This window comes from Globicephala melas, chromosome 2 (assembly GCF_963455315.2).
Source record: "Globicephala melas chromosome 2, mGloMel1.2, whole genome shotgun sequence".
Lineage (NCBI taxonomy): Eukaryota > Metazoa > Chordata > Mammalia > Artiodactyla > Delphinidae > Globicephala > Globicephala melas.
This window is the reverse complement of record NC_083315.2, coordinates 177,356,645-177,381,863: the sequence shown is the minus strand read 5'-3', so window position 1 is coordinate 177,381,863 and position 25,219 is coordinate 177,356,645. Positions and strand designations below refer to the sequence as shown.

Below are 25,219 nucleotides of genomic sequence, written 5' to 3'. Positions count from 1 at the left end.
GCGTTTTCTCAGAATGACACCACAGCCAGGAACTTTAAAAATAATATTGATAGATTTGCCTACAGAAAGAAAAAATTTTAATCTATGAGGATAAAATCACAATAAACAAAGCTAAATACTATGGGAGAGAGAGCGGCTGAAGTATATAACATGCAAAAGAGTCTGTATCAGTCAGGGTTCTTCAGAGAATAAATATACGAGATAGAGAGATAAATGTACATGCGTATACTGATATACAGATAGCGGGGAAGAGAGAGTCTAAGGAATTGGGTCCTGTGATTGTCAAGATTTGGAGAGTCCAAAACCTGTAGGGTGGGCCAGCAGCCCAGAGACCCAGGGAAGAGTTGATGCCACAGTTTGAGTCCAGAGGCAAATCCCCTCTCCCTCAGGGAACCTCGAGCTTTTCCTCTTAAGGCCTTCACCTGATTAGATGAGGCCCACCCACGTAGGACAATCTGCTTTATGCAACATCTACTGATTTAAATGTTAATCCCATTTTCAAATACCTTCACCGTTTGGACTAGTGTTTGGCCAAATATCTGGGTCCTGTGGCCGAGTCAAGTTAATCCATAAAATTAATATTCACAGAGTCCAACTAAATGAACGTTGAAAAAAACGTGAATGGGACAAACTTCAAGGAAAAGTTTTCAGCAGAAGGTGAGGAGGGGGAGATCATTTCCAGCGAGTTGTAAACAACAAATAACCAATAAAACACGGGAAATTGTCAAAAGTCACAGGTAATCAAAGAAAAGCAACTATCAACAGCAGACCATCCGTCAGATGGCAACTATTCAAGCCGACCCACTGCGTGCCACACAGGTGTTAAGGTGGAGACACACACGTGTGACTGCACATGGCACCACTGTCCTGATGGGGGAGAACGATATAATTAGAACCTGATCAACGCCCTACGAAGGGCAAGGTAGCCAGGCAAGGACGGGCACCTCAGTGCCTGGCGTGGTCTGAGAGGATGCACGGTCTGCATGGGGTTGGGGAGGTGCATCCTCGCAGAAGGAGCAGAAGGTAAAAAGTTCCAGGGGCAGAAATGGCTTGGCAAGTTCAAGGAGCAGTGGGAAGGCCAGCGGGGCTGCATGAGCAGATGGAAGTCTGGGGAGAAGGAGGTCAGGAGACAGAGCAGGGCTGACCTCAGGGGCCATGCCAGCCCTGTTTGAGCTCCGGGCTTTATTCTGGGTCGATGGGAAGCCCCAGGAGACATCTGGCAGGGGGGGGCGGTGCTTTTCAATCTTGCACTGGACAGCAGGCTGTGCAGGAGGGAGGGTGGAAGCCAAGAGATCCTGAAGGGAGGGGGTGTGCACCGAGAGAAGCACTCAGATCACACACATGTCTAGAGAAGGCTGAGGGCCTGTGGAGATAGAGTGGCCCCAGGGCCTCCTGCATCACAGCATCGATGCAGCCAGGACTTAGGGGCTTGGGAAGCACTCAGAGGCGGAGGACCCAACTGGGGACCAGCACGTGGCAGGGTCGGCGCCCAGGACTGGCGGGGACACCACGAGGGGTGCCGTGTGGAGGGAGAGCTGCACTGCATCCCTGCTCCTGAAGGGTCTGGGCAGAGGCTGAGGGGATCCAGGTGGCCTCCCAAGAGCAGTCTCAATGGCGAGGTGGCAGGGACCTGGCTAGACTGGGCTCCAGACCTAAGAGCAGGGTCCACCAGCGCGGTCCAGCCAGCCCCACTCTCCCCGAACACATAGCCGACCTGTAAAGCTCAACACCTGTTGGGCCACAGGTAAACTGCAAAATATTAAAGGCACAGTGTCAAGTTCTCTGACAGCACTGCAAATGAGAAAGACATCCAGGACAAAAGGATAATTGAACTCCACATGTCTCGTGGGTCAAATCAGAAGAGAAATCCATGGCCTTAAATGTCTGGAAAGGAGAAAGCACTGAATTAATAAAGAGTCCAAGTTTTAAAGTTGGGAAAAGAGCAGCAAAGTAAACACAAAGAAAGAAGGAAGTAGATAATAAACATATAAACAAAAAAATCAATGAAATATAAGAAGTGAAGCAACAAAGAGGGACAACAAATCCAAAATTGTTTCTTAAAAGGGACAGACCTCTGAGGAAACTAGACAAGAATAAAAGAGAGATGGCAAAAAACAAAAATAAAAATATATGTAATAGGGCTTCCCTGGTGGTGCAGTGGTTGAGGGTCCGTCTGCCGATGCAGGGGACACAGGTTCGTGCCCCAGTCCGGGAAGATCCCACATGCCGCGGAGCGGCTGGACCCGTGAGCCATGACTGCTGAGCCTGCGTGTCCGGAGCCTGTGCTCCACAACGTGAGAGGCCACAACAGTGAGAGGCCCACGTAACGCAAAAAAAAAAAAAATTGTAATAAAAAGAGGGACTGGGACTTGCTGGTGGTGCATGGTTAAGAATATGCCTGCCAATGCAGGGGACACATGTTCAAGCCATGGAAGATCCCACATGCCGTGGGGCAACTAAGCCCATGTACCACAACTACTGAGCCTGTACTCTAGAGCCCGCGAGCAACAACTACTGAGCCCATAACTACTGGAGCCCACGTGCCCTAGAGCCCACGTGTAGCAACTACTAAGCCCGTGTGCTGCAACTACTGAAGCCCACGCACCTAGAGCCCGTGCTCCGCAACAAGAGAAGCCACGGCAACAAGAAGCCCATGCACTGCAACGATGAGTAACCACTGCTCACCGCAACTAGAGAAAGCCTGCGTGCAGCAATGAAGACCCAACACAGCCAAAAATAAATTTAATTTTTTTAAATATATTAAAAAAGAGGGATTAAAATTAGTTATTGATAAAAAAGTAGTAAGAGGATATAATAAATAAATGTATTGCACTAATTTTTAGATAAAATTTTAAAATACTAGAAAAGTATCTTATCAAAAATGACTCAACAGAAAAGCTCAATAGTACTATATTAATTAAATAAGTTGAAGTAGTTTAAAATCTTTTCAAATAAAAATACCAGGGCCATGTTTTATCAAATTTTAAAAAATCATTCAAATTTTATAGAAACTCGCAAAAAGTGAAAAAGCGGGAATAATGCCCAATTCATTCTACAAGTCAATGTAACCTTAATCCAGAGCCAGACAAGGATAGCATGGGAAAGAAAGTTGCGGGACGGTCTCATTCATGAAACAGATACAAATATTCCAAAGAAAATATTAGCAAATAATTTTGCTCCTTATAAAAAACAGATAATTCACCATGACCCAGTCAGGTTTATCTCAAAAAGACAAGGATAGTTTAACATTACAAAATCTATCATTGTCATTCAAAGCACTAACATATTAAAGGAGAGAAAATTTAAGATCATCTCAAAAGTACAGAAAAAAAAAGTTGAAAGAATTTAACACTCTTTTATGATATAAAACTTTTGACAAATTAAAAATGCAATGGAATTCTTTGGCCTGACAAGGTTTATCTACCAAAAACCTTTAAATATTTTTTCTTAAAGAGAATTTGTTGGAAGCAACATTGTACTAGAGGTCTTGGTGGATTCAGCAAGACCAAAAATATGTTAAAGCATGATAACTTTCTAAGTAGAAAAAAATGCAGAATATACAAAACTAATAACTATTAAAAATAACAGGAGAGCTTCAAGATGGCGGAAGAGTAAGACGCGGAGATCACCTTCCTCCCCACAGATAACACCAGAAATACATCTACACATGGAACAACTCCTACAGAACACCTACTGAATGCTGGCAGAAGACCTCAGACCTCCCAAAAGGCAAGAAACTCTCCACGTACCTGGGTAGGACAAAAGAAAAAAGAATAAACAGAAACAAAAGAATAGGGACGGGCCCTGCACCAGCGGGAGGGAGCCGTGAAGGAGGAAAGGTTTCCACACACTAGGAAGCCCCTTCGCGGGCGGAGACTGCGGGTGGCGGAGGGGGAGAGCTTCGAAGCCGCGGAGGAGAGCACAGCCACAGGGGTGCGGAGGGCAAAGCGGAGAGATTCCCGCACAGGATCGGTGCCGACCGGCACTCACCAGCCCGAGAGGCTTGTCTGCTCACCTGCTGGGGCGGGCGGGGCTGGGAGCGGAGGCTCGGGCTTTGGTCGGAGCGCAGGGAGAGGACGGGGGTTGGCGGCGTGAGCACAGCCTGCAGGGGGTTAGTGCACCACGGCTGGCCGGGAGGGAGTCTGGGGAGAAGTCTGGACCTGCCGAAGAGGCAAGTGACTTTTTCTTCTCTCTTTGTTTCCTGGTGCGCGAGGAGAGGGGATTAAGAGCGCTGCTTAAAGGAGCTCCAGAGACGGGCGCAAGCCGCGCCTAACAGCGAGGACCCCAGAGACAAGCATGAGACACTAAGGCTGCTGCTGCCGCCACCAAGAAGCCTGTGTGTGAGAACAGGTCACTATCCACACCCCCCTTCCGGGGAGCCTGTGCAGCCCGCCGCTGCCAGGGTCCTGGGATCCAGGGACAACTTCCCCAGGAGAATGCACGGCGCGCCTCAGGCTGGTGCAACGTCACGGCGGCCTCTGCCGCCGCAGGCCAGCCCCGCATGTGCACCCCTCCCTCCCCCCGGCCTGAGTGAGCCGGAGCCCCCAAATCAGCGGCTCCTTTAACCCCGTCCTGTTTGAGCAAAGAACAGACGCCCTCCGGCGACCTACACGCAGAGGCAGGGCCACATCCAAAACTGAACCCTGGGAGCTGTGCAAAGAAGAGAAAGGGAAATTTCTCCCAGCAGCCTCAGAAGCAGCGGATTAAAGCTCCACAATCAACTTGATGTACCTGCATCTGTGGAATACATGAATAGACAACGGATCATCCCAAATTGAGGAGGTGGATTTTGGGAGCAACAATATATTTTTCCCCCTTTTCCTCTTTTTGTGAGTGTGCATGTGTATGCTTCTGTCTGTGATTTTGTCTGTATAGCTTTGCTTTCACCATTTGCCCTAGGGTTCTGTCTGTCCGTTTTTTGTTTTTATTTAAAGAATTTTTTTCTTAAGAATTATTTTTTATTTTACTAACTTCATTTTATTTTATTTTATCTTCTTCTTTCTTTCTTTTTTCCTCCCTTTCATTCTGAGCCGTGTGGAGGACAGGCTCTTGGTGCTCCAACCAGGAGTCAGTGCTGTGCCTCTGAGGTGGGAGAGCCAACTTCAGGACACTAGTCCACAAGAGACCTCCCAGCTCCACGTAATATCAAACGGTGAAAATCTCCCAGAGATCTCCATCTCAACACCAGCACCCAGCTTCACTCAACGACCAGCAAGCTACAGTGCTGGACACCCTATGCCAAACAACCAGCAAGACAGGAACACAACCCCACCCATTAGCAGAGAGGCTGCCTAAAATCGTAACAAGTCCACAGACACCCCAAAACACACCACCAGACGTGGACCTGCCCACCAGAAAGACAAGATCCAGCCTCATCCACCAGAACACAGGCACTAGTCCCCTCCACCAGGAAGCTTACACAACCCACTGAACCAACCTTAGCCACTGGGGATAGACACCAAAAACAACGGGAACTACGAACCTGCACCCTGCAAAAAGGAGACCCCAAACACAGTAAGTTAACCAAAATGAGAAGACAAAGAAACACACATCAGATGAAGGAGCGAGATAAAAACCCACCAGACCTAACAAATGAAGAGGAAATAGGCAGTCTACCTGAAAAAGAATTCAGAATAATGATAGTAAAGATGATCCAAAATCTTGGAAATAGAATAGAGAAAATGCAAGAAACATTTAACAAGGACCTAGAAGAACTAAAGAGCAAAAAACAGTGATGAACGACACAATAAATGAAATTTAAAATTCTCTAGAAGGGAACAATAGCAGAATAACTGCAGCAGAAGAACCGATAAGTGACCTGGAAGATAAAATAGTGGAAATAACTACTGCAGAGCAGTATAAAGGAAAAAGATTGAAAAGAATTGAGGACAGTCTCAGAGACCTCTGGGACAACATTAAATGCAACAACGTTCGAATTATAGGGGTCCCAGAAGAAGAAAAGAAAGAGAAAGGGACTGAGAAAATATTTGAAGAGATTATAGTTGAAAACTTCCCTAATATGGGAAAGGAAATAGTCAATCAAGTCCAGGAAGCACAGAGAGAGTCCCATACAGGATAAATCCAAGGAGAAATATGCCAAGACACATATTAATCAAACTATCAAAAATTAAAGACAAAGAACAAATATTAAAAGCAGCAAGGGAAAAACAACAAATAACACATAAGGGAATCCCCATACAGTTAACAACTGATCTTTCAGCAGAAACTCTGCAAGCCAGAAGGGAGTGGCAGGACATATTTAAAGTGATGAAGGAGAAAAACCTACAACCAAGATTACTCTACCCAGCAAGTATCTCATTCAGATTTGATGGAGAAATTAAAACCTTTACAGACAAGCAAAAGCTAAGAGAATTCAGCACCACCAAAGCAGCTTTACAAAAAATGCTAAAGGAACTTCTCTAGGCAGGAAACACAAGAGAAGGAAAAGACCTAAAATGATAAACCCAAAACAATTAAGAAAATGGTAATAGGAACATACATATCGATAATTACCTTAAAGGTAAATGTTTTAAATGCTTCAACCAAAAGACATAGATTGGCTGAATGGATACAAAAACAAAACCTGTATATATGCTGTCTACAAGAGACCCACTTCAGACCTAGGGACACATACAGACTGAAAGTGAGGGAATGGAAAAAGATATTCCATGCAAATGGAAATCGAAAGAAAGCTGGAGTAGCAATTCTCATATCAGACAAGGTAGACTTTAAAACAAAGACTATTAGAAGAGACAAAGAAGGACACTGCATAATGACCAAGGGATCGATCCAAGAAGAAGATATAACAATTGTAAATATTTATGCACCCAACATAGGAGCACCTCAATACATAGGCAAATGCTAACAGCCATAAAAGGGGATATCGACAGTAACACATTCATAGTAGGGGACTTTAACACCCCGCTTTCACCAATGGACACATCATGCAAAATGAAAATAAATAAGGAAACACAAGCTTTCAGTGATACGTTAAATGAGATGGACTTAATTGATATTTATAGGACATTCCATCCCAAAACAACAGAATACACATTTTTCTCAAGTGCTCATGGAACATTCTCCAGGATAGATCATATCTTGGGTCACAAATCAAGCCTCGGTAAATTTAAGAAAATTGAAATCATATCAAGTATCTTTTCTGACCACAACGCTATGAGACTAGATATCAATTACAGGAAAAATCTGTAAGAAATACAAACACATGGAGGCTAAACAACACACTACTTAATAACCAAGAGATCACTGAAGAAATCAAAGAGGAAATCAAAAAATACCTAAAAACAAATGACAATTAAAACAGGATGACCCAAAACCAATGGGATGCAGCAAAAGCAGTTCTAAGAGGGAAGCTCTAGCAATACAATCCTACCTTAAGAAACAAGAAATATCTCAAATAAACAACCTAACCTTACAGCTAAAGCAATTAGAGAAAGAAGAACAAAAAAACCCCAAAGTTAACAGAAGGAAAGAAATCATAAAGATCAGATCAGAAATAAATGAAAAAGAAATGAAGGAAACAATAGCAAAGATCAGTAAAACTAAAAGCTGGTTCTTGGAGAAGATAAACAAAGTTGATAAACCATTAGCCAGACTTATCAAGAAAAAAGGGAGAAGACTCAAATCAATAGAATTAGAAATGAAAAAGGAGAAGTAACAACTGACACTGCAGAAATACAAAGGATCATGAGAGATTACTACAAGCAACTCTATGCCAATAAAATGGACAACCTGGAATAAATGGACAAATTCTTAGAAATGCACAACCTGCCGAGGCTGAACCAGGAAGAAATAGAAAATATGAGCAGACTAATCACAAACACTGAAATTGAAACTGTGATTAAAAATCTTCGAACAAACAAAAGCCCAGGACCAGATGGCTTCACAGGTTAATTCTATCAAATATTTAGAGAAGAGCTAACACCTATCCTTCTCAAACTCTTCCAAAATATAGCAGAGGGAGGAACACTCCCTAACTCATTCTACGAGGCCACCATCACTCTGATACCAAAACCAGAAAAAGATGTCACAAAGAAAGAAAACTACAGGCCAATATCACTGATGAACATAGATGCAAAAATCCTCAACAAAATACTAGCAAACAGAATCCAACAGCACATTAAAAGGATCATACACTATGATCAAGTGGGGTTTATCCCAGGAATGCAAGGATTCTTCAATATAGGCAAATCAATCAACATGATACACCATATTGACAAATTGAAGGAGAAAACCCATATGATCATCTCAATAGATGCAGAGAAAACTTTCGACAAAATTCAACACCAATTCATAATAAAAACCCTCCAGAAAGTAGGCATAGAGGGAACTTTCCTCAACATAATACAGGCCATATATGACACACCCACAGCCAACATCATCCTCAATGGTGAAAAACTGATACCATTTCCACTAAGATCAGGAGCAGGACAAGGTTTCCCACTCTCACCACTATTATTCAACATAGTTTTGGAAGTTTTAGCCAGAGCAATCAGAGAAGAAAAAGAAATACAAGGAATCCAAATCGGAAAAGAAGTAAAGCTGTCACTGTTTGCAGATGACATGATACTATTCATAGAGAATCCTAAAGATGCTACCAGAAAACTACAAGAGCTAATCAATGAATTTGGTAAAGTAACAGGGTACAAAATTAATGCACAGAAATCTCTTGCATTCCTATACAGTAATGATGAAAAATCTGAAACTGAAATTAAGAAAACACTCCCATTTACCATTGCAACAAAAAGAACAAAATATCTAGGAATAAACCTACCTAAGGAGACAAAAGACCTGTATGCAGAAAATTATAAGACACTGATGAAAGAAATTAAAGATGATACAAACAGATGGAGAGATATACCATGTTCTTCGATTGGAAGAATCAACATTGTGAAAATGACTCTACTATCCAAAGCAATCTACAGATTCAATGCAATCCCTGTCAAACTACCACTGGCATTTTTCACAGCACTAGAACAAAAAATTTCACAATTTGTATGGAAACACAGAAGACCCCGAATAGCCAAAGCAATCTTGAGAAAGAAAAACGGAGTTGGAGGAATCAGGCTCCCTGACTTCAGACTATACTACAAAGCTACATTAATCAAGACAGTATAGTACTGGCACAGAAACAGAAATATAGATGAATGGAACAGGATAGAAATCCCAGAGATAAACCCATGCACATATGGTCACCTTATCTTTGATAAAGGAGGCAAGAATATATAGTGGAGAAAAGACAGCCTCTTCAATAAATGGTGCTGGGAAAACTGGACAGCTACATGTAAAAGAATGAAATTAGAACACTCCCTAACACCATACACAAAAATAAACTCAAAGTGGATTAAAGACCTAAATGTAAGGCCGGACACCATGAAATTCTTAGAGGAAAACATAGGCAGAACACTCTATGGCATAAATCACAGCAAGATCCTTTTTGACCCACCTCCTAGAGAAATGGAAATAAAAACAAAAATAAACAAATGGGACCTAATGAAACTTAAAAGCTTTTGCACAGCAAAGGAACCCAAAAACAAGGTGAAAAGACAACCTTCAGAATGGGAGAAAATATTTGCAAATGAAGCAACTGACAAAGGATTAATCTCTAAAATATACAAGCAGCTCATGCAGCTCAATATAAAAAAAAACTCAACCCAATCCAAAAATGGGCAGAAGACCTAAATAGACATTTCTCCTAAGAAGATATACAGATTGCTGACAAACACGTGAAAATATGCTCAGCATCACTAATCATTAGAGAAATGTAAATCAAAACTACAATGAGGTATCACCTCACACCAGTCAGAATGGCCATCCTCTAAAAATCTGCAAACAATAAATGCTGGAGAGGGTGTGGAGAAAAGGGAACCTTCTTGCACTGTTGGTTGGAATGTAAATTGGTACAGCCACTATGGAGAACAGTTTGGAGGTTCCTTAAAAAACTTAAAATAGAACTACCATATGACCCAGCAATCGCACTACTGGGCATATACCCTGAGAAAACCATAATTCCAAAAGAGTCATGTACCACAATGTTCATGGCAGCACTATTTACAATAGCCAGGACATGGAAGCAACCTAAGTGTCCATTGACAGATGAGTGGATAAAGAAGATGTGGCACATATATACAATGGAATATTACTCAGCCATAAAAAGAAATAAAATTGAGTTATCTGTAGTGAGGTGGATAGACCTAGAGACTGTCATACAGAGTGAAGTAAATCAGAAAGAGAAAAACAAATACTGTATGCTAACACATATATATGGAATCTTAAAAAAAAAAATTCTGAAGAACCTAGGGGCAGGACAGGAATAGAGACACAGATGTAGAGAATGGACTTGAGGACACGGAGAGGGGGAAGGCTACACTGGGATGAAATGAGAGAATGGCATGGACTTATATATACTACCAAATGTAAAAGAGATAGCTAATGGGAAGCAGCTGCATGGCACAGGGAGATCAGCTGGGTGCTCTGTGACCACCTAGAGGGGTGGGATAGGGAGGGGTGAGAGGGAGACCAAGAGGGTGGAGATATTGGGATATATGTATATGTATAGCTGATTCACTTTGTTATAAAGCAGAAACTAACACACCATTGTAAAACAATTATACTCCAATAAAGTTGTTTTAAAATATCCCAATTACATTTTTTTCAGAAAATTTTTTTAAACCCATCCTAAAATCTATACGGAATCTCAAAGGACCCCCAAATGATGAGAATGATCATGAAAAATAAGGACAAAGTTTTAGGACTCACACTTCCTAATTTCAAAACTTACTACAAAGCTACAGTAATCAAACCAGTTTGGTACTGGCATAAAGACAGACACAGCCCAATGGACTAAAATATGGTCCAGAAATATACCCTCACATATATGACCTAATGATTGTTGACAAGGGTGCCAAGAGCATACAATTGGGAAAAGACAATCTTTTCAACAAATGGTACTGGGAAACTGGATATTCACATGCAAGAGAATGAAGTTGGACCTTGTCTAATACTGTGTACAAAAACTAACTGAAAATGGATCAGACTTAAATGTAGGACTTTAAACTATAAAACTCTTAGAGGAAAACATAGGGCAAAAGCTTCACAACATTAAAATTGACAGTGATTTCTTGGATATGACACCAAAAGTATAGGTAACAGGGCTTCCCTGGTGGCGCAGTCATTGAGAGTCCGCCTGCCGATGCAGGGGACACAGGTTCGTGCCCCGGTCCAGGAGGATCCCACATGCCACGGAGCAGCTGGGCCCGTGAGCCATGGCCACTGAGCCTGCGCGTCCGGAGCCTGTGCTCTGCAACAAGAGAGACCACAGCAGTGGGAGGCCCACGTACCAAAAAAAAAAAAAAAAAAGTATAGGCAACAAAAGTAAAGAAGAGACAAATTAGACTTCATGAAAATTTTTGAATTTCATGCATCAAAAGACACTATCCCCATATGTATACATATAGCTGATTCACTTTTTTATAAAGCAGAAACTAACACAAAATTGTAAAGCAATTATACTCCAATAAAGATGTTAAAATAAAAAAAGACACTATCCACAGAATAAAAAGGCAGCCCAGGGCTTCCCTGGTGACGCAGTAGTTGAGAGTCCACCTGCTGATGCAGGGGACAAGGGTTCGTGCCCCGGTCCGGGAAGATCCCACATGCCGCGGAGCGGCTTGGCCCGTGCGCCATGGCCGCTGAGCCTGAGCGTCTGGAGCCTGTGCTCCACAATGGGAGAGGCCACAACAGTGAGAGGCCCGCGCACCGTAAAAAAAAAAAAAAAAAAAAAAGGCAGCCCATAGAATAGGAGAAAACATTTGCAAATTCCTGATAAGGAATTAATACCCAGAATATACAGAGAACTCCTAAAATTCAACAACAAAGAAATAACTAACCTGATGCAAAAATGGGCAAAGGACTTGAATTAACATTTCTCCAAAGGAAATATATAAATGGCCAACAAGCACATGGAAAGGTGCTCAGTATCACAAATCATTAGAGAAATGCAAATCCAAACAACAATGTGATACCACCTCACACACACACACATAGCTATTAGAACAGCTATGATTTTTTAAAAAACAGAAAATAACAAATGTTGGCAAGGATATGGAGAAACTGGAACCCTTGTGCACTGTTGGTGAGAATGTAAAATGGCATAGCTGCTGTGCAAAACAGCTTGGAAGTTCCTCAAAAAATTTAAAAAAGAACTACATATGATCCAGCAATTTCACTTCTGGGTATATACCCAAAAGAATTGAAAGCAGGGTCTTGAAGAGATACTTTTATACCCATGTTCACAGCAACATTATTCACAATAGCTAAAATGTGGAAGCAACTTAAATGTCCATGGATGAATGAATGGATAAGCAAAATGTGGTATATACATACAATAGAATATTATCCCCCTTAAAAAGGAAAGAAATTGTGACATACATTACAACTTGGATGAACCTTGATGACATTATGCTAAGTGAAATATTAGTCACAAAAAGATAAATACTGTATGATTCCACTTATATTTAGGTACTTAGAGTTGTCTAATTCACAGAAAGAGAAAGTGGAACGGTGGTTACCAGGTGGGAGGTGGGGGGAGAATAGGGGATTATTGTTTAATGGGGATAGAATTTTGGTTTTACAAGATGAAAATAGTGATGGGGATGGATGATGGGGATGGTTGCACAATATTATGAATGAATTTAACATCATTGTACACGTTGAACTGTACATAGGTTTTAACACGGTAAATTTTGCTATGCGTATTTTACGACAGTTTGTTTTTTTTAAAATTTTAAGTAGAGGAAAGCAAGAGAAAACTAACCCATAAAGAAACTGAAACCCTTCAGGAAAATCTGGAGCCTGTGTCTCTCTCACACCTGTGACCCTCAGGATGGAGCTGTACTTCTGCCTGGCCCAGGACTCAGACAACCTGAAGGGTATCTGCAGGGCTGCAGAAGCAGCTTCTCCACACTAACAAAGTGAGTGTGCAGGTCAGTGACAAGACGCATGGGCCTTGGCTGCACTGGGGCTCTGCACCAGCCTTCCAGGACTGCTGCTTCATGCTTGCTTTCCAAAAACTGTAAACTTTTTAAGACCAACCCTAATCTAGGGGGACACACCGGGAAGGGAAGTCTAAGAAATCCAGTTAGAGCTTAGAAACTTGACACAGACCAAAACCACCACAAACCACTCCTTGTCAACCACTTTGGACCACTTTTAGTTTCCAAATTAGAAAAAGAAAAAGCAATATTATCTTCCACCTAATCCAGTGAAATTATCTCGCATTCGACTTAAAACTTGCCTCCAGAAAGAGGAGGTGAAGTCCAACATATCAGTTTAAATATCTTTGGGGGATGTTCATTTCTCTTCTTGATGAATAACACTCAACTTTGGGTATCCTGCATCTTATACACTGTGATACAGTAAATCACCACTAACACATCTTATGTCAGATGGTAGGGGAGTGGGAGGGTGGAAAAAAGAAAAGAATTGGTTAAGGGAGGAGGAGATGGAGATGGTGGGGTAGGAGGACCCTAAGCTCCCCTCCCACCACGAGCACATCAAAGTCACATGTACGTGTAGAGCAGTTCTCACTGAAGACTCACTGGAGGCTGGCGGGATGTATAACCAAGGCTGCAAGGAAGGTCCACACGGAGTCAGGTAGGAAAGGAAGAGGAGCGACTGGGTCGGGAACCACTCCTTAGAGGGACACAGAAGAGGCGGAGGCTTGTACAGTCTTGGAGACCCTCCCTGGGGAGTGAGCACTTCAAGACACATGTTGGGCTCCCCAGCCCTGGGGTCCACCACCAGGAATATGAGTCCCCTTAGCTGGTTTGAAAACCAGTGGGACTAAGAGGAGGGCTGTAAGAAGCCTAGACTCTGCTCATGCAGAGCACGCACACACCTGCTTACTCCTGGGAACAAGGTGGAGGGAGGAGACTGGAAACATCCAGGGCTCTGGCCAGTTTCCAGCGACAGCCCCACTGCAGGCCCCGCCCGCACTGGGCACATGCTCCAGCCTCTCTTGCTTTGGCGCAGCTCCCCACTAGGGCGAAGGCTGCTGTTGCCAAGGAGGGCGTGGGGTTGGGGGGACAGGGCCGGCTCCGCATCTGAAGGGGCTGAGAACGGCCACTGCTCGCACTTGTGGAGGTGGTGGACTGGGAGCTGTGTCGGGTCTGCTGGGGTGCAAGGGCTGTCCCAGCGCACACCCTGGCCCACAACGGACACCCACTCTGGCCCCTCTTGTTCCAGCTCTGCTCTCCTCGAGGTGAAGGTGCCATTGCTGGGAGGGGGGAGAGTGCGCCCTTAGAGGGACCAGAACCAGATCAGACCCGACCCTCAGGGCTTCTGCCCCAGCAACTTGAGACCTGACCCTTCCCCAGTAGGGGGTTGATGACCCCTGAATAAAGGAGAAGCTCTGGCTCACACTTGGCTTGGGCTCCAGCCCCTCCATCTCCAGCCTCACCACCTACCAAGGTGGTAGCTGCCAGCACACCCTGGGGGCAGATATGACCGGTGCTCACATCAGAGCCAGCTCTCCCACCAAAGGCTCTGGGCACACACAGACCGCATAGGGACACTCCCACACAAGGACACCCCTTCCAGACCAGGATAGGTGACTGCTTCACCTAATCTCATAGATACAGAGAAAGTTAAGCAAAATTAAAAGACAGAGTAACTGGTCTCAATTGAAAGAGCAAGAGAAAACCCCTAAAAAAACAGCTAATGAAACAAATAAACAATGTACCAAAGAATTCAAAGCATTAGTCATAAGAATGTTAACTGAACTTGGGAGAATCAACTATACTTTAATTTAAATATATTTATATTAATATATTTATATATAGATACAAATTTCACATCAGAATAAGGAACCATCTTAGAATTCCGCCTACCCTACTCAGGATCAATCTGTTCTTCTCATGGTCCATGCATGCATGACTCCAAGAACTTGGGCCGTCAGGTTACAAAAATGGACATGGTTTACGCCCTAAGACACATGAGGTCATGGGACGATGGTCCAGAATGCTTTCTTAATCTGAAACTACCTCACATAAGGCTACTTTGCTGTGCACGATGCTGCATTTTCCACATCAGACGATGGCTGTGCCATGTTTGTACCCAAGGCCTTCGAGGCTGCTGTCCGTGGTGCTGACTTGGTCCAGCCGTCTGTTTACGCCACTGTCCATGGTTCTGCTTTTGTTTTTCTGCACAGCATAATGATATTTTTTAAAAAACAGACTTTGTTCTTTTAGAATAGTTTTAGGTTAACAGATAAATTGAGCAGGAAATACAGAGAGTTCCCTATACTCCAGTGCACCCCACATACACCCACAGTCTCACCTATTATTAATATGTTGAATCAGTGTGCTCTATTTGTTATAAATGATGAACCAATATTAATATATTAATATATTATTATTAACTGAAGTCTATAGTTAACATTATGGTGTTACAGTAGTTACTTTATGTGTACAACTCTATGAGTTTTGACAAATGCACAATGTCATTTGCATCCAGAGGCCCCCAGGCTACTGTCCATGGAACTGCCTTGGTCAGATATGCTGTTTAAGCTGCAGACCATGTAGCCACAAATTCAGCATCATACAGTATAATTTTACTGCCCTGATGATCCCCTGTACTTCACCTATTCATTCCTCACCCCTCCCCTGCAAGTGCCTGGCTACCAATGATCTTTCTTCTGTCTGTATAGAGGTGCCTTTCTGAAAATCATACAGTTAGAATCACACAGCATGTAGCCTTCTCCAATTGGCTTCTTTTACTTAGCAATATGCATTTAAGATTCCTCCATGTGTTTTGTGGCTTGATAGCGTATTTATTTTTTATTAACTTCTTTTTTAACAGCTTTATGGAGGTATAATTGATATATAAAATACCTGCATGTATTTAATGTATACATGAGTTTGGACACATGCATACACCTATGAAACCATCACTACAATCAAGGTAACAGACATATCCATTACCTCTAAAAGTTTCCTTGTGCCTTTGGGTTTATTGTTTTGGAGGGGTGTGTGTGTGTGTGTGTGTGTGTGTGTGTGTGTAGAACGCTTAACATGAGATCTTCTCTCTAAAAAATGTTGAGGTGCACAGTGCAGTGTTGTTACCTCAGGTACTATATCGTATAGCAGATCCTAGAACTTAACTCATTTTGCATTTCTGAAACTTTATACCCATTGAACAGCAAAGGAATCAAAAACTATCACCACAAAAAAAAATCAATGAAACACAGGGACTTCCCTGGCAGTCCAGTGGTTAAGACTCCCTGCTTCCAGTGCAGGGGGCGCAGGTTCAATCCCTGGTCAGGGAACTAAGATCCTGCATGCAGTGTGATGCAGCCCAAAAAAACAAAAAAAATCAATGAAACACAAAGTAAGGGAACAAGAAAGAAAAAGAGGAACAAAATAACTACAAGACAGAGAGAAAACTATTAACAAAATGGTGATAGTAGGCATTTTCCTACCAATAGTTACTTTAAAAGTAAATGGTTAAATTATCCAGTCAAAAGATATAGGGTGGCTGAATGGAGGAAAAACAAGACCCAGCTATGTGCTGTCCACAAGAGACTCACTTTAGATTTAAACACACACATGGGCTGAAAGTGAAGGGATGGAAAACAGTGTTCCGTGAAAATGGTAAACAAAAGAAGGCTGGGACGGGCACATTTAGACAAAACAGACTCTAAAGTCAAAAACAGTCACAGACTAAGAAGGACATTATACAATGATGAAAGGATCGATTCAACAGAAACAGATAGCTCATTTCTCTTTATTGCAAAATACTATCCCATTGTCTGGATGTACCACACTATTAATCCAGCTCACCTACTGAGGGACATGTTGGTTGCTTCCAAGTTTGGGCAATTATGAGCACAGCATCTATAAACATTTATCAACTATAAACATCTGTGTGCAGGTTTTGAGGAGGACATAAGTTTTCAGCCATTTGGATGAATATCTAGCAGTGCAGTTGTCGGTTTGTATGGTAAGATTATGTGTAGATTTTTAAGAAACTGCCAAACTGGCCTCCAAACTGGCTGCGCCATGCTGCGCTCCACCAAGAGTGGGTGAGCGTTCCCGCGGCTCCACCTCCTCTCCAGCGTTTGGAATGCTGCGCTCCACCAAGAGTGGGTGAGTGTTCCCGCGGCTCCACCTCCTCTCCAGCGTTTGGAACTGTCAGGGTGTTTGTTCCTTGTTTCCAGATTTCCACCATTTTAAAGCTGTGTAGTGGTATGTCACTGCTGTTTAAATTCGCAGTCTCTAATGACATGTGATATGGAGCCTCTTGTCATGTACTTATCTGTGTCTGTAAGTCTCCTGCGGTGAGAGGTCTGCTCAGATCTTTTGCTCATGTTTAAATCGGGTTGTTTGTTTCCTCACTGTTGGATTTTAACAGTGCTCTGCACATTTTGGACACAGCTGCGTGTTTTGCATGTTTCTAGACATCTGTGGCTTGTGTTTTCATTCTCTTGACTGTCTTTCGCAGGCAGACACTTTTCATTTTAAGTAAGTTCAGCTAATGAATTTTTCTTTTTCATGAAGTGTGCTTTTGGTGTTGTATCTAAAATCTCATTGCCAACACCATGATCACCTAGATTTTCTGCTATTTTCTAGAAGTTCCATAGTTTTATGTTTTATATTTAGGTCAATGAGTTAATTTTGTGACTGCTGTTAAGTTTACACTTAGGTTCATTTTGTGCATGTGGACATCCAGATGTTTCAGCACCATCTGTTGAAAAGACTACCCCTTCTCCATCAAATTACCTTTGCTCCAGTCCACTTGGAGGTGGATCTGGGTGGGGAGAGGTCACCCCTTACCTGAGCTCCTTAGGTGATTCTAGAATGTTCTGTCACTGAGGGGGACATGCAATCAGATGGCCTAAGCTATGCGAAGAAAAATTATTTCTAACAGAATTCTGCACCCAAACTGATAATAAAATGTAAGGGTAGAATAAAGACATTCTCAGACATGTGGGATCTCAAAAACCTTTCCCTCCAGACATCCTCTCTCAGCAAGCCAAAGCGGACGGCCCTCAGATCTGAGCTCTCCACGTCAGCTCCCCTGGGTCTCCAGCCTGAGGGCCGCCCTGCACATTGTGGATTACCATCGTGTGAGCCACGGCCTTATAATAAATCTCCTTCTAGATACAGATGAGACAGAGACAGAGACAGACACAGGTACAGACATAGGTGCATCCTATTGATTCTGTTTCCCTGGAGACTAATATGTCCTGAGACACAATGGAGTTTTCTTCCAACCCAAAGGAACCAACTGACTCCAGAGAGGATGGGAGGGCAGGTCCAATGCACTTAGCAGCAGTCCTGAAGAGGGGGTCAAAGTTGCACTGGAAAGCCAGATGGAGAGCCCAGCACCAATGCCTGATTAAGTCTAAAGGCCATGTTTCCATACGTACAATGTGAGAATGCTAAGTTCTAAGCATTGGGTCCGTTCTGTTCCCTGGCGGCATTTTTCTTTCTAAATGGTGCGTAAAGTAATAGAGCACCGTGCAAGGCACTGCATCTTGGATATGAAGGACGATGGGTGTCACAAACCTGCTGAAAAGTGGGGCGGGCACTTGTAATCTGCACTGGGTGCCCACCAGGCACACGAGCTTCTCGAGAAGGTGGCCTCCATGTGGTCCTGCTATGGGCAGCCGGAGCCCTTCTCCACCTTTAGAGACAAAATGTAGAGACTCCCCCTAGGAAAGAATTCTTTCTCTAGGATTCTTTCTCTAGGAAAGAATACTGTGTTACCGGGGCTCTTGCACTTGGCTCGGCTGTGAAGGTGAGTCCCGCCGTCGGGAGGAATGTGGCAACCTTCCACGCTTGAGGCAGAGGAAGGGGACCAATCAACGCCCCACGCCCACGCCCAGACACAAAGGTCACAGCCAAGGGGCTGCGTTCTCCTCCTGGTCACCACTGGTCCTGCACCGCGACACGTGTCACAGTCTTCACGGCAGCTGCGCCGTCTTGGGGAAGGGCTCACACATCGCGGAGCCACTGTCCTAACAACAGTGACACGCCTGACAAATTCCAGCTCAGTTAGCTGGGCGGGAGCCTCCACCAGGCGATGGCGAGTGCTCTGAAGTCACCAGACAACAAACCTCAGCGTGCAGAGCCGTCTGTGAGCCCCCAGGGAGGGGTTAACCCACATTCTCTCCCGGAACCTCCCCCGGCCACTGCTCCTTCAGTCCTCGGGAGCCCCTCCCACGCCCACACCTTCCTTCCCAGTGAGCTGCGGGCCCCCTCTGCACCAGGAGAGAGCCCCCACCCCCAGGGAGCCGGGGGAGCAAGACCCAGGCAGCAGCATCTGGCCAACCTTTGGCCCATTCCACCTGCAGCTGCTGCCGCTGGGCGCGCAAGAACACAAGCGCCGAGTCTCCTTCTGTAAATGCGCAACCGCCCTGCTCGCGCCTGCACGTCTACGGGTCCCACCGCGGACTCAGCAGCCTCGCTGCTCCAGGACAGAGCCCACCCACCGTGCGGCTGCCATCGCCCACCAAGCAGCCTGCTTGCGTGTCCTGGCGGGTCTCAGCCCAGGGTGGACTCTGCCGCGGGGGCCGCTGCCCCATCGTGGGAGGCGGGGTGCAGCGGGGGTCAGGGAACCAGGCCTAACTCTGCCTCGGCCGCATCCACGTGACGGGTGGAGGGGCCGGCCCAACGGGGTGCTAACAGCACCCTGGTCGTCAAACTCTACAGGGATGGGGCGGGGACGGGGTTTTCTGATTCTCAAGACTCTGGGTGCGGCCCAGCGGGAGCCCCAGGAGCCAGCGCCCACCCACGCTTAGTGGATTGAGAGCAGTCGAGAAGGACGCAGTGGGGGGAGTGCTTGCTGACACGGGTGTGGGCCGAACGTGGGGAGCCCCAGATGTGCCCCTCTGAGGTAAGAATTATTCTGAGCCATGGGCAAGTTAAAAAGCAAACAAGAAAAACCCTCGCCTCCCACCTTCCACCGGGAGGGGCAGGGCGATTCCTCAGGGCGCAGCAGCCCCTTATCAGCCCGTCACCACTGGAGGGTGTTCAGGTTAAGCCCGACTCATGCCTCCCCACACCCGCATCTGCCTTCCCACGTACCCGGGCCCAGGAGCTCAAAGTCCCCTTCCTCTGTCTTGTCACTTGTCTGAAACAGCGCCAACCTTCCTGCCGGGACATACCCTGAGCTCCGTGTGCACGCGCGCGCGTTCTTAAATTTCTGGCCGCTCCCTCTGGGTGACCTGTCAGGTCACGATGGTCCAATGCCTATTAGAAGGAAAGAGAAAGTACTTTAGGAAGCCAGTCAGCCATGAAAAGGTCAAGGAAGTGACCCAAGAGAAAGAAGAAAACGCAGCTCTTCATGATGCCTTGTGGAGGTGTTTAGAAAGTTTACTAACAGAGGCCCCTTCACTCCTGAGGGGCAATCCCTGCTGGGACAACATTTCATCAGCCAGCCTGCCCCTGATATCAGGCAAAACCCCAAAAGTCACAGTTAGGCCCACAAACCCCTATGCACCAGCTCGCAGAGGTGGTCTTGCGGGTATTTAATAATCAAGATCAACCGGAGGGGGGAGAAAGAACTCAGCATGAGTAGAGGCATGTCAGAGCTCAAGCTCAGCTGATAGCCCAGCTGTCAGCCACGTTTTGCAACCTCGGGAGAACCCAAAGGACACAAGAAAGTTCAACCATCAGTCCGGAAGTAAGACCAGAAAAGGGGAATGCTTCAAATGCAAGCCGACTGGCCATTGGGCCCATGAATGCCAGAAGGAGCCCCCCAGGCCATGCCCAGTCTGCAAGCAGACGGGTCAGCAGAGTGGGACTGCCCTCGGTCCCGAAGGGGAAGGGGGGTTCCTGCTCCTGGGACGGCCATGCTGGACGACGGAGTCAGCCCGGGGATTCTGGCAGCCCCCCCAACGAGATGTCCATCTCCATCAAGGGGCCCCGGGCGTCCTTGACGTGGCAGGTAGCAAGATCGACTTTTTAGTCCATACGGGAGCCTCTTACTCTGTCCTGATTTCTCACACTGGCCTCTTTCCTCTAAAAGCTGCACTGTAACTGGTGTCGACGGAAAGCCCCTCACCCGTTACTTCACTGGGCCTCTCGTTTGCCGGCTTCAACAGCCTTTGAGCTCGCATGCCTTTCTGCTTGTCCCCGAAAGCCCCAGCCCACTGCCGGGGAGAGAGCTTCTGGGATCCCTTGGGGCCATATTATGAGTAGGAGACCCTGAGCAACCCCTTATTTTGACCCTAACTGAGGCTAATGAGAAGAGGGAGCTAGATCCTATCCCTAAGCACATCTCTGCAGATACAGTGACCCCTGAGAAGGCCATCAACGTGCTAGCTGCTGCCCAAGGGGGAATGTGCGCCATGTTAAAGGAACAACGCTGGTTTTGGGTAAACCAAACAGGTCAAGTCCAAAAAGGTACTCAGGGCTTCTTATCTGAGGCCTCTCACTCAGGGAGCAGGCAGCCCAGGGGTGGCTCTCACCTGGCCCTTGTTCTCTCGGTTCCTTCCACTCATAGGACCTTGAACCTCTATCTTTCCTCTTCTCCTCTTTGGCCCATGTCTGTTTATCCTCTTAGAAAGATTTGTCTCCTCTAGATTATGGCAATTCCATGTGAAGATGATGGGATGCAGGGATTCCAGCCGCTCCCTGAAACAGATCCTGTCAGGGTGGCAGCAGAACTCACCCTGGGGCCCCTTAACAAGGCAGGCGAGAGTTCTGTGGCCCCAGTTAGGTAGGGTCCATGAGCCCAATACCAGCCTGAAGAAGCTACGGAAGAGGGGACATCGCCCTGTATCCTGCCAATAAAGGCTTCTTGGGCCCACACATCTCAGGGGCGATGTGAGGTAGGAGATGGACGGGCCCAGCACAGGAATCAGTTCAACCTCTGTCTCCTAACTTTTCCTAGTAAAATTCATTAAAGAATCCCTTGCCACCTGAGCACACCTTGGGGAGGTGCCTGTGGTCCCTGGGGAGCAGGAGGTTCCCCACCCCGAGGACGTGGACAAGGGGCCAGAGGGAAGGGGGCAGAGGGCAGCTCTGGGCCCCAAGGTCCCAAGTGTCCAGCCAGGCTCTGCCTCAAGAGTCCTTCAATTCCCACTGAGACCCCGGTTCAGGCTCCACCACGCCTGCGCCACTGGCCTCCAGCCCAGACTCACCGCCCCTCCCCACATGAAGGTAAAGGCAACAGTCCCCATCCCCGTGAGCAAACCCTGAGGGGCTCATTCAGTGGTCAGTGCAGGAGGCCGCAGGAACACAGCTGCACAAGCACCAGGGTGGAGGCCGGCATCAGCCTCCTGGGGCCCCAGTCACCACCCAGCCGTCCACCCACTGAGCTCACGCAGACAGGCCAGTCCTCAGGCCCCATCCCGCCAGCCTGCCCGGACGTCCCGATGAATAAGCGATAGCTGTCTGGGGCTGGCCGCCACCGTCCTCGAGAAGAAAGCTGGGAGCCGCGCAGGCAGGAGCCACAGGCACCAGGGAGAGGGCCGGCTGGCCAAGCACAGTGGTGGGCATGGGCTGAGCCTCCTCCTGAGGGTAAAGAGCTGGAGAAGCCCACCCACAAGGGGCTCTGAAGTCCCATGGAAACGGGGCAGAGCACATGTGACACAGGGCAGGACTCCTTCATATACGAAGAGCACTCGGCAACCAATGACAAGAAAGAAATGTGAGCAGTGGGTCCTGCACTGTAAGGAAAAACCGAGTGGCCAATAACAGGAAGAAAAGGTTTCAATTATTAGGAAAGGTAAAATAAGGAGGAAACTAGGGGCAGTGAGTGACCTTCTTGGCCTCTGAGGGCCTGTGAGCAGTTAAGACCATTCTTCAGGGCCCGGTGGCCTCCTTCCCAGCATACGAGTACCCAGACTCTGTTGACAGGAGAGTCCACTTGCGGCAAAGGCCCTTCTGAGAGCCGCCATCTGCACTGGGAGACCAGGCGTCCCAAGGACTCCGACACGGACCATGCAGCCTGCTGGGGTCGGGCATAGAAAACCCAGGATTGGGCAACTCTGAGGCTTGTCCAGAGAGCCTGAGTGTTTGGTTCCAATAGAACATGAGAGGGGCAGTAGAGCACTTCACACAAGGTCAAGGGCGCAGCCCTGCTCTGCTCTGCCCCCTCACACCGACACTCCCTGGGGATCTGCTCCGGAGGCGGGCAGGATGTCCTGGGGATCTGTGCTGGGGGAGGTGGCTGTGGTGCCCATCAGAGTTCAGAGGCCCAGAGGGCTCAGGCGAGGGGCCTATTACCCAGGGTGCTGTGGGCCGAGCAGACATATTCCCTCAGGAGGGTGGAGCCGTGATGGCCGGGGTTCCCACTCTGTCCCCTGGGTCCCTGGGCCCCACTCACCACACCACAAACACCAAAATAATGCATCTCTGTGGCATCTGGACTTCCCCAGGCCCTCTGAGACAGAAAACACCAAAAGAAAAGGGAACTTCAGGAAGCAAGCCATGCCGCTGGGTTTCAGTCCTGTTCTTAGTATTTGCAGGGTTGTGGACAAGGAGTTCACACTTCCAGGAACTGGTTACCAGTCCTAGGAAGCAGGGCTGCAGACACAGAGCACAGCCCTGAAGAGCCACATGTGCCTGGGGCCAGAGCAGGGAGGGGGCGTGGAGCCCTGGGCTGCAGGGGAGCGAGGCCAGCAACCCAAGCCTTGGTGAGTGGGGTCTGAGAGGACCAGGGCAGGCAGTGGAATGGAGCCACGGAGGGAAGACTGGCCTCGGGGACCCACAGAGCGGCGGGAGCAGCCCAGCGGGCACGGGGAAGGCGGGCTGCCCAGGGCTCACGTGCTGCCCAGGGCAGGGACTAGGGAGCCCAGGCAGGGGCGTGTCCACACCAACAGGGCTGGAAACACAGGGGCGGCAGAGCTCGGTGGGGCTGCTTGGCCTTCGAGGACCGTGATGGGCTGGGGGACGGGAGCCTCAGGGCTTCGCTCAGCCAGATGTGCTGCAGGCACAGGGCTGGGCTGGGGCTGAGGACAAGGCCAGGATGGACAGGTGGCTCTGAGCGAGGACAGAGGGAGGACGCTGGCTAGCACAGGGGAAGGAAAGCCCCCCCCCATGGCGGGGGGCTGAGGGTCCGGTCCAGGACAGTGGAGCCGGCTTGAGTCTCAGGGCAGTGGCAGGCAGGGTGGCGGTGGGCTCTGGGCTGGGGCCGGGGCCCAGGACAGCAGGAGCGCCGGGAGCACAGCAGGCAGGGCTGGCCTGGGCTCCTGTGTGCCCCGAGCTGGCCGCACAGGGGAGGGGCTGAGCACGCAGCTGCACAGGCTACAAAGGGGCAGGGGAAGCCAGGGCCTGAGGGCCGGGAGCAGGGGCTGGGGGCCGGGAGCGGGGAGGCAGAGAGCAGGTGACCCGGCAACTGGAGGGAGAAACGACCAGAGCAGGATGCCGGGGTGGTGGGAGAAAGAGGGTGAAGCTCGGAAGGCCAGGAGCTCCTCTGGGAGGGGCCCACGGTGCGACAGGGGCTCTGCCAGGGGAGAGGGGTTGAACACAGGGTGGGCACCTAGCGACTCCAGAGAACAGAGCTCAGCCCTGGGAACGAAAGGAGGCAGGAGGGAAGCTGCACTAGGGTGAGGGCTCGGGGATGGGCCAGAGGGGCAGGGGTGCTGAGGGCCAGAGCTCCAGGGACAAGTGGCAGGGAGACAGCAGGTGAGCAGGGGGCTGGGAAGGCAGGGGGCTGCCTGGGAGCTTTGGGCGAGCAGGTAGAGCTAGTGTAGGTGAACCTGGGGCAGGGAGGGCAGGGGGCTGCCCGGGAGCTTTGGGGGAGCAGGTAGAGCTAGTGTAGGTGACCTGGGGCTGGGGGGGCAGGGGGCTGCCTGGGAGCTTTGGGGGAGCAGGTAGAGCTAGTGTAGGTGACCTGGGGCTGGGAGGGCAGGGGGCTGCCCGGGAGCTTTGGGGGAGCAGGTAGAGCTAGTGTAGGGGAGCCTGGGGCTGGAGGGCAGGGCGCCAGGGGCTGCCTCAGGGCTTCTGGGGAGCAGGTAGAGCTAGTGTAGCTGAGCCTTGGGCTGGGAGTGCAGGGACCTTCCTGGGAGCTTTTGGGGAGCAGGTAGAGCTTCTGCAGGTGAGTACGGGGCTGGGAAGGTAGGGGGCTTCCTAGTAGCATTGGGGGAGCAGGTAGAGCTAGTGTAGGTGAGCCTGGGGCTGGGAGGGCAGGGGGCTGCCCTGGAGCTTTGGCGGAACAGGTAGAGCTTCTGCAGGTGAGCATGGGGCTGGGA

General features: G+C 47.7%; 1 gene segment (V, D, J or C); it reads left to right on the top strand.

Annotated features, from left to right (window-relative positions):
* LOC138842576 (immunoglobulin heavy constant delta-like) overlaps window positions 1-19,646 on the top strand; it is a 29,803-nt gene extending 10,157 nt beyond the window's left edge. Inside the window, 2 exon segments of the C gene segment in view lie at window positions 18,635-18,717; window positions 19,373-19,646. Coding sequence covers window positions 18,635-18,717; window positions 19,373-19,646 — 357 coding nt within the window.
* Window positions 19,647-25,219: the final 5,573 nt, after the last annotated feature.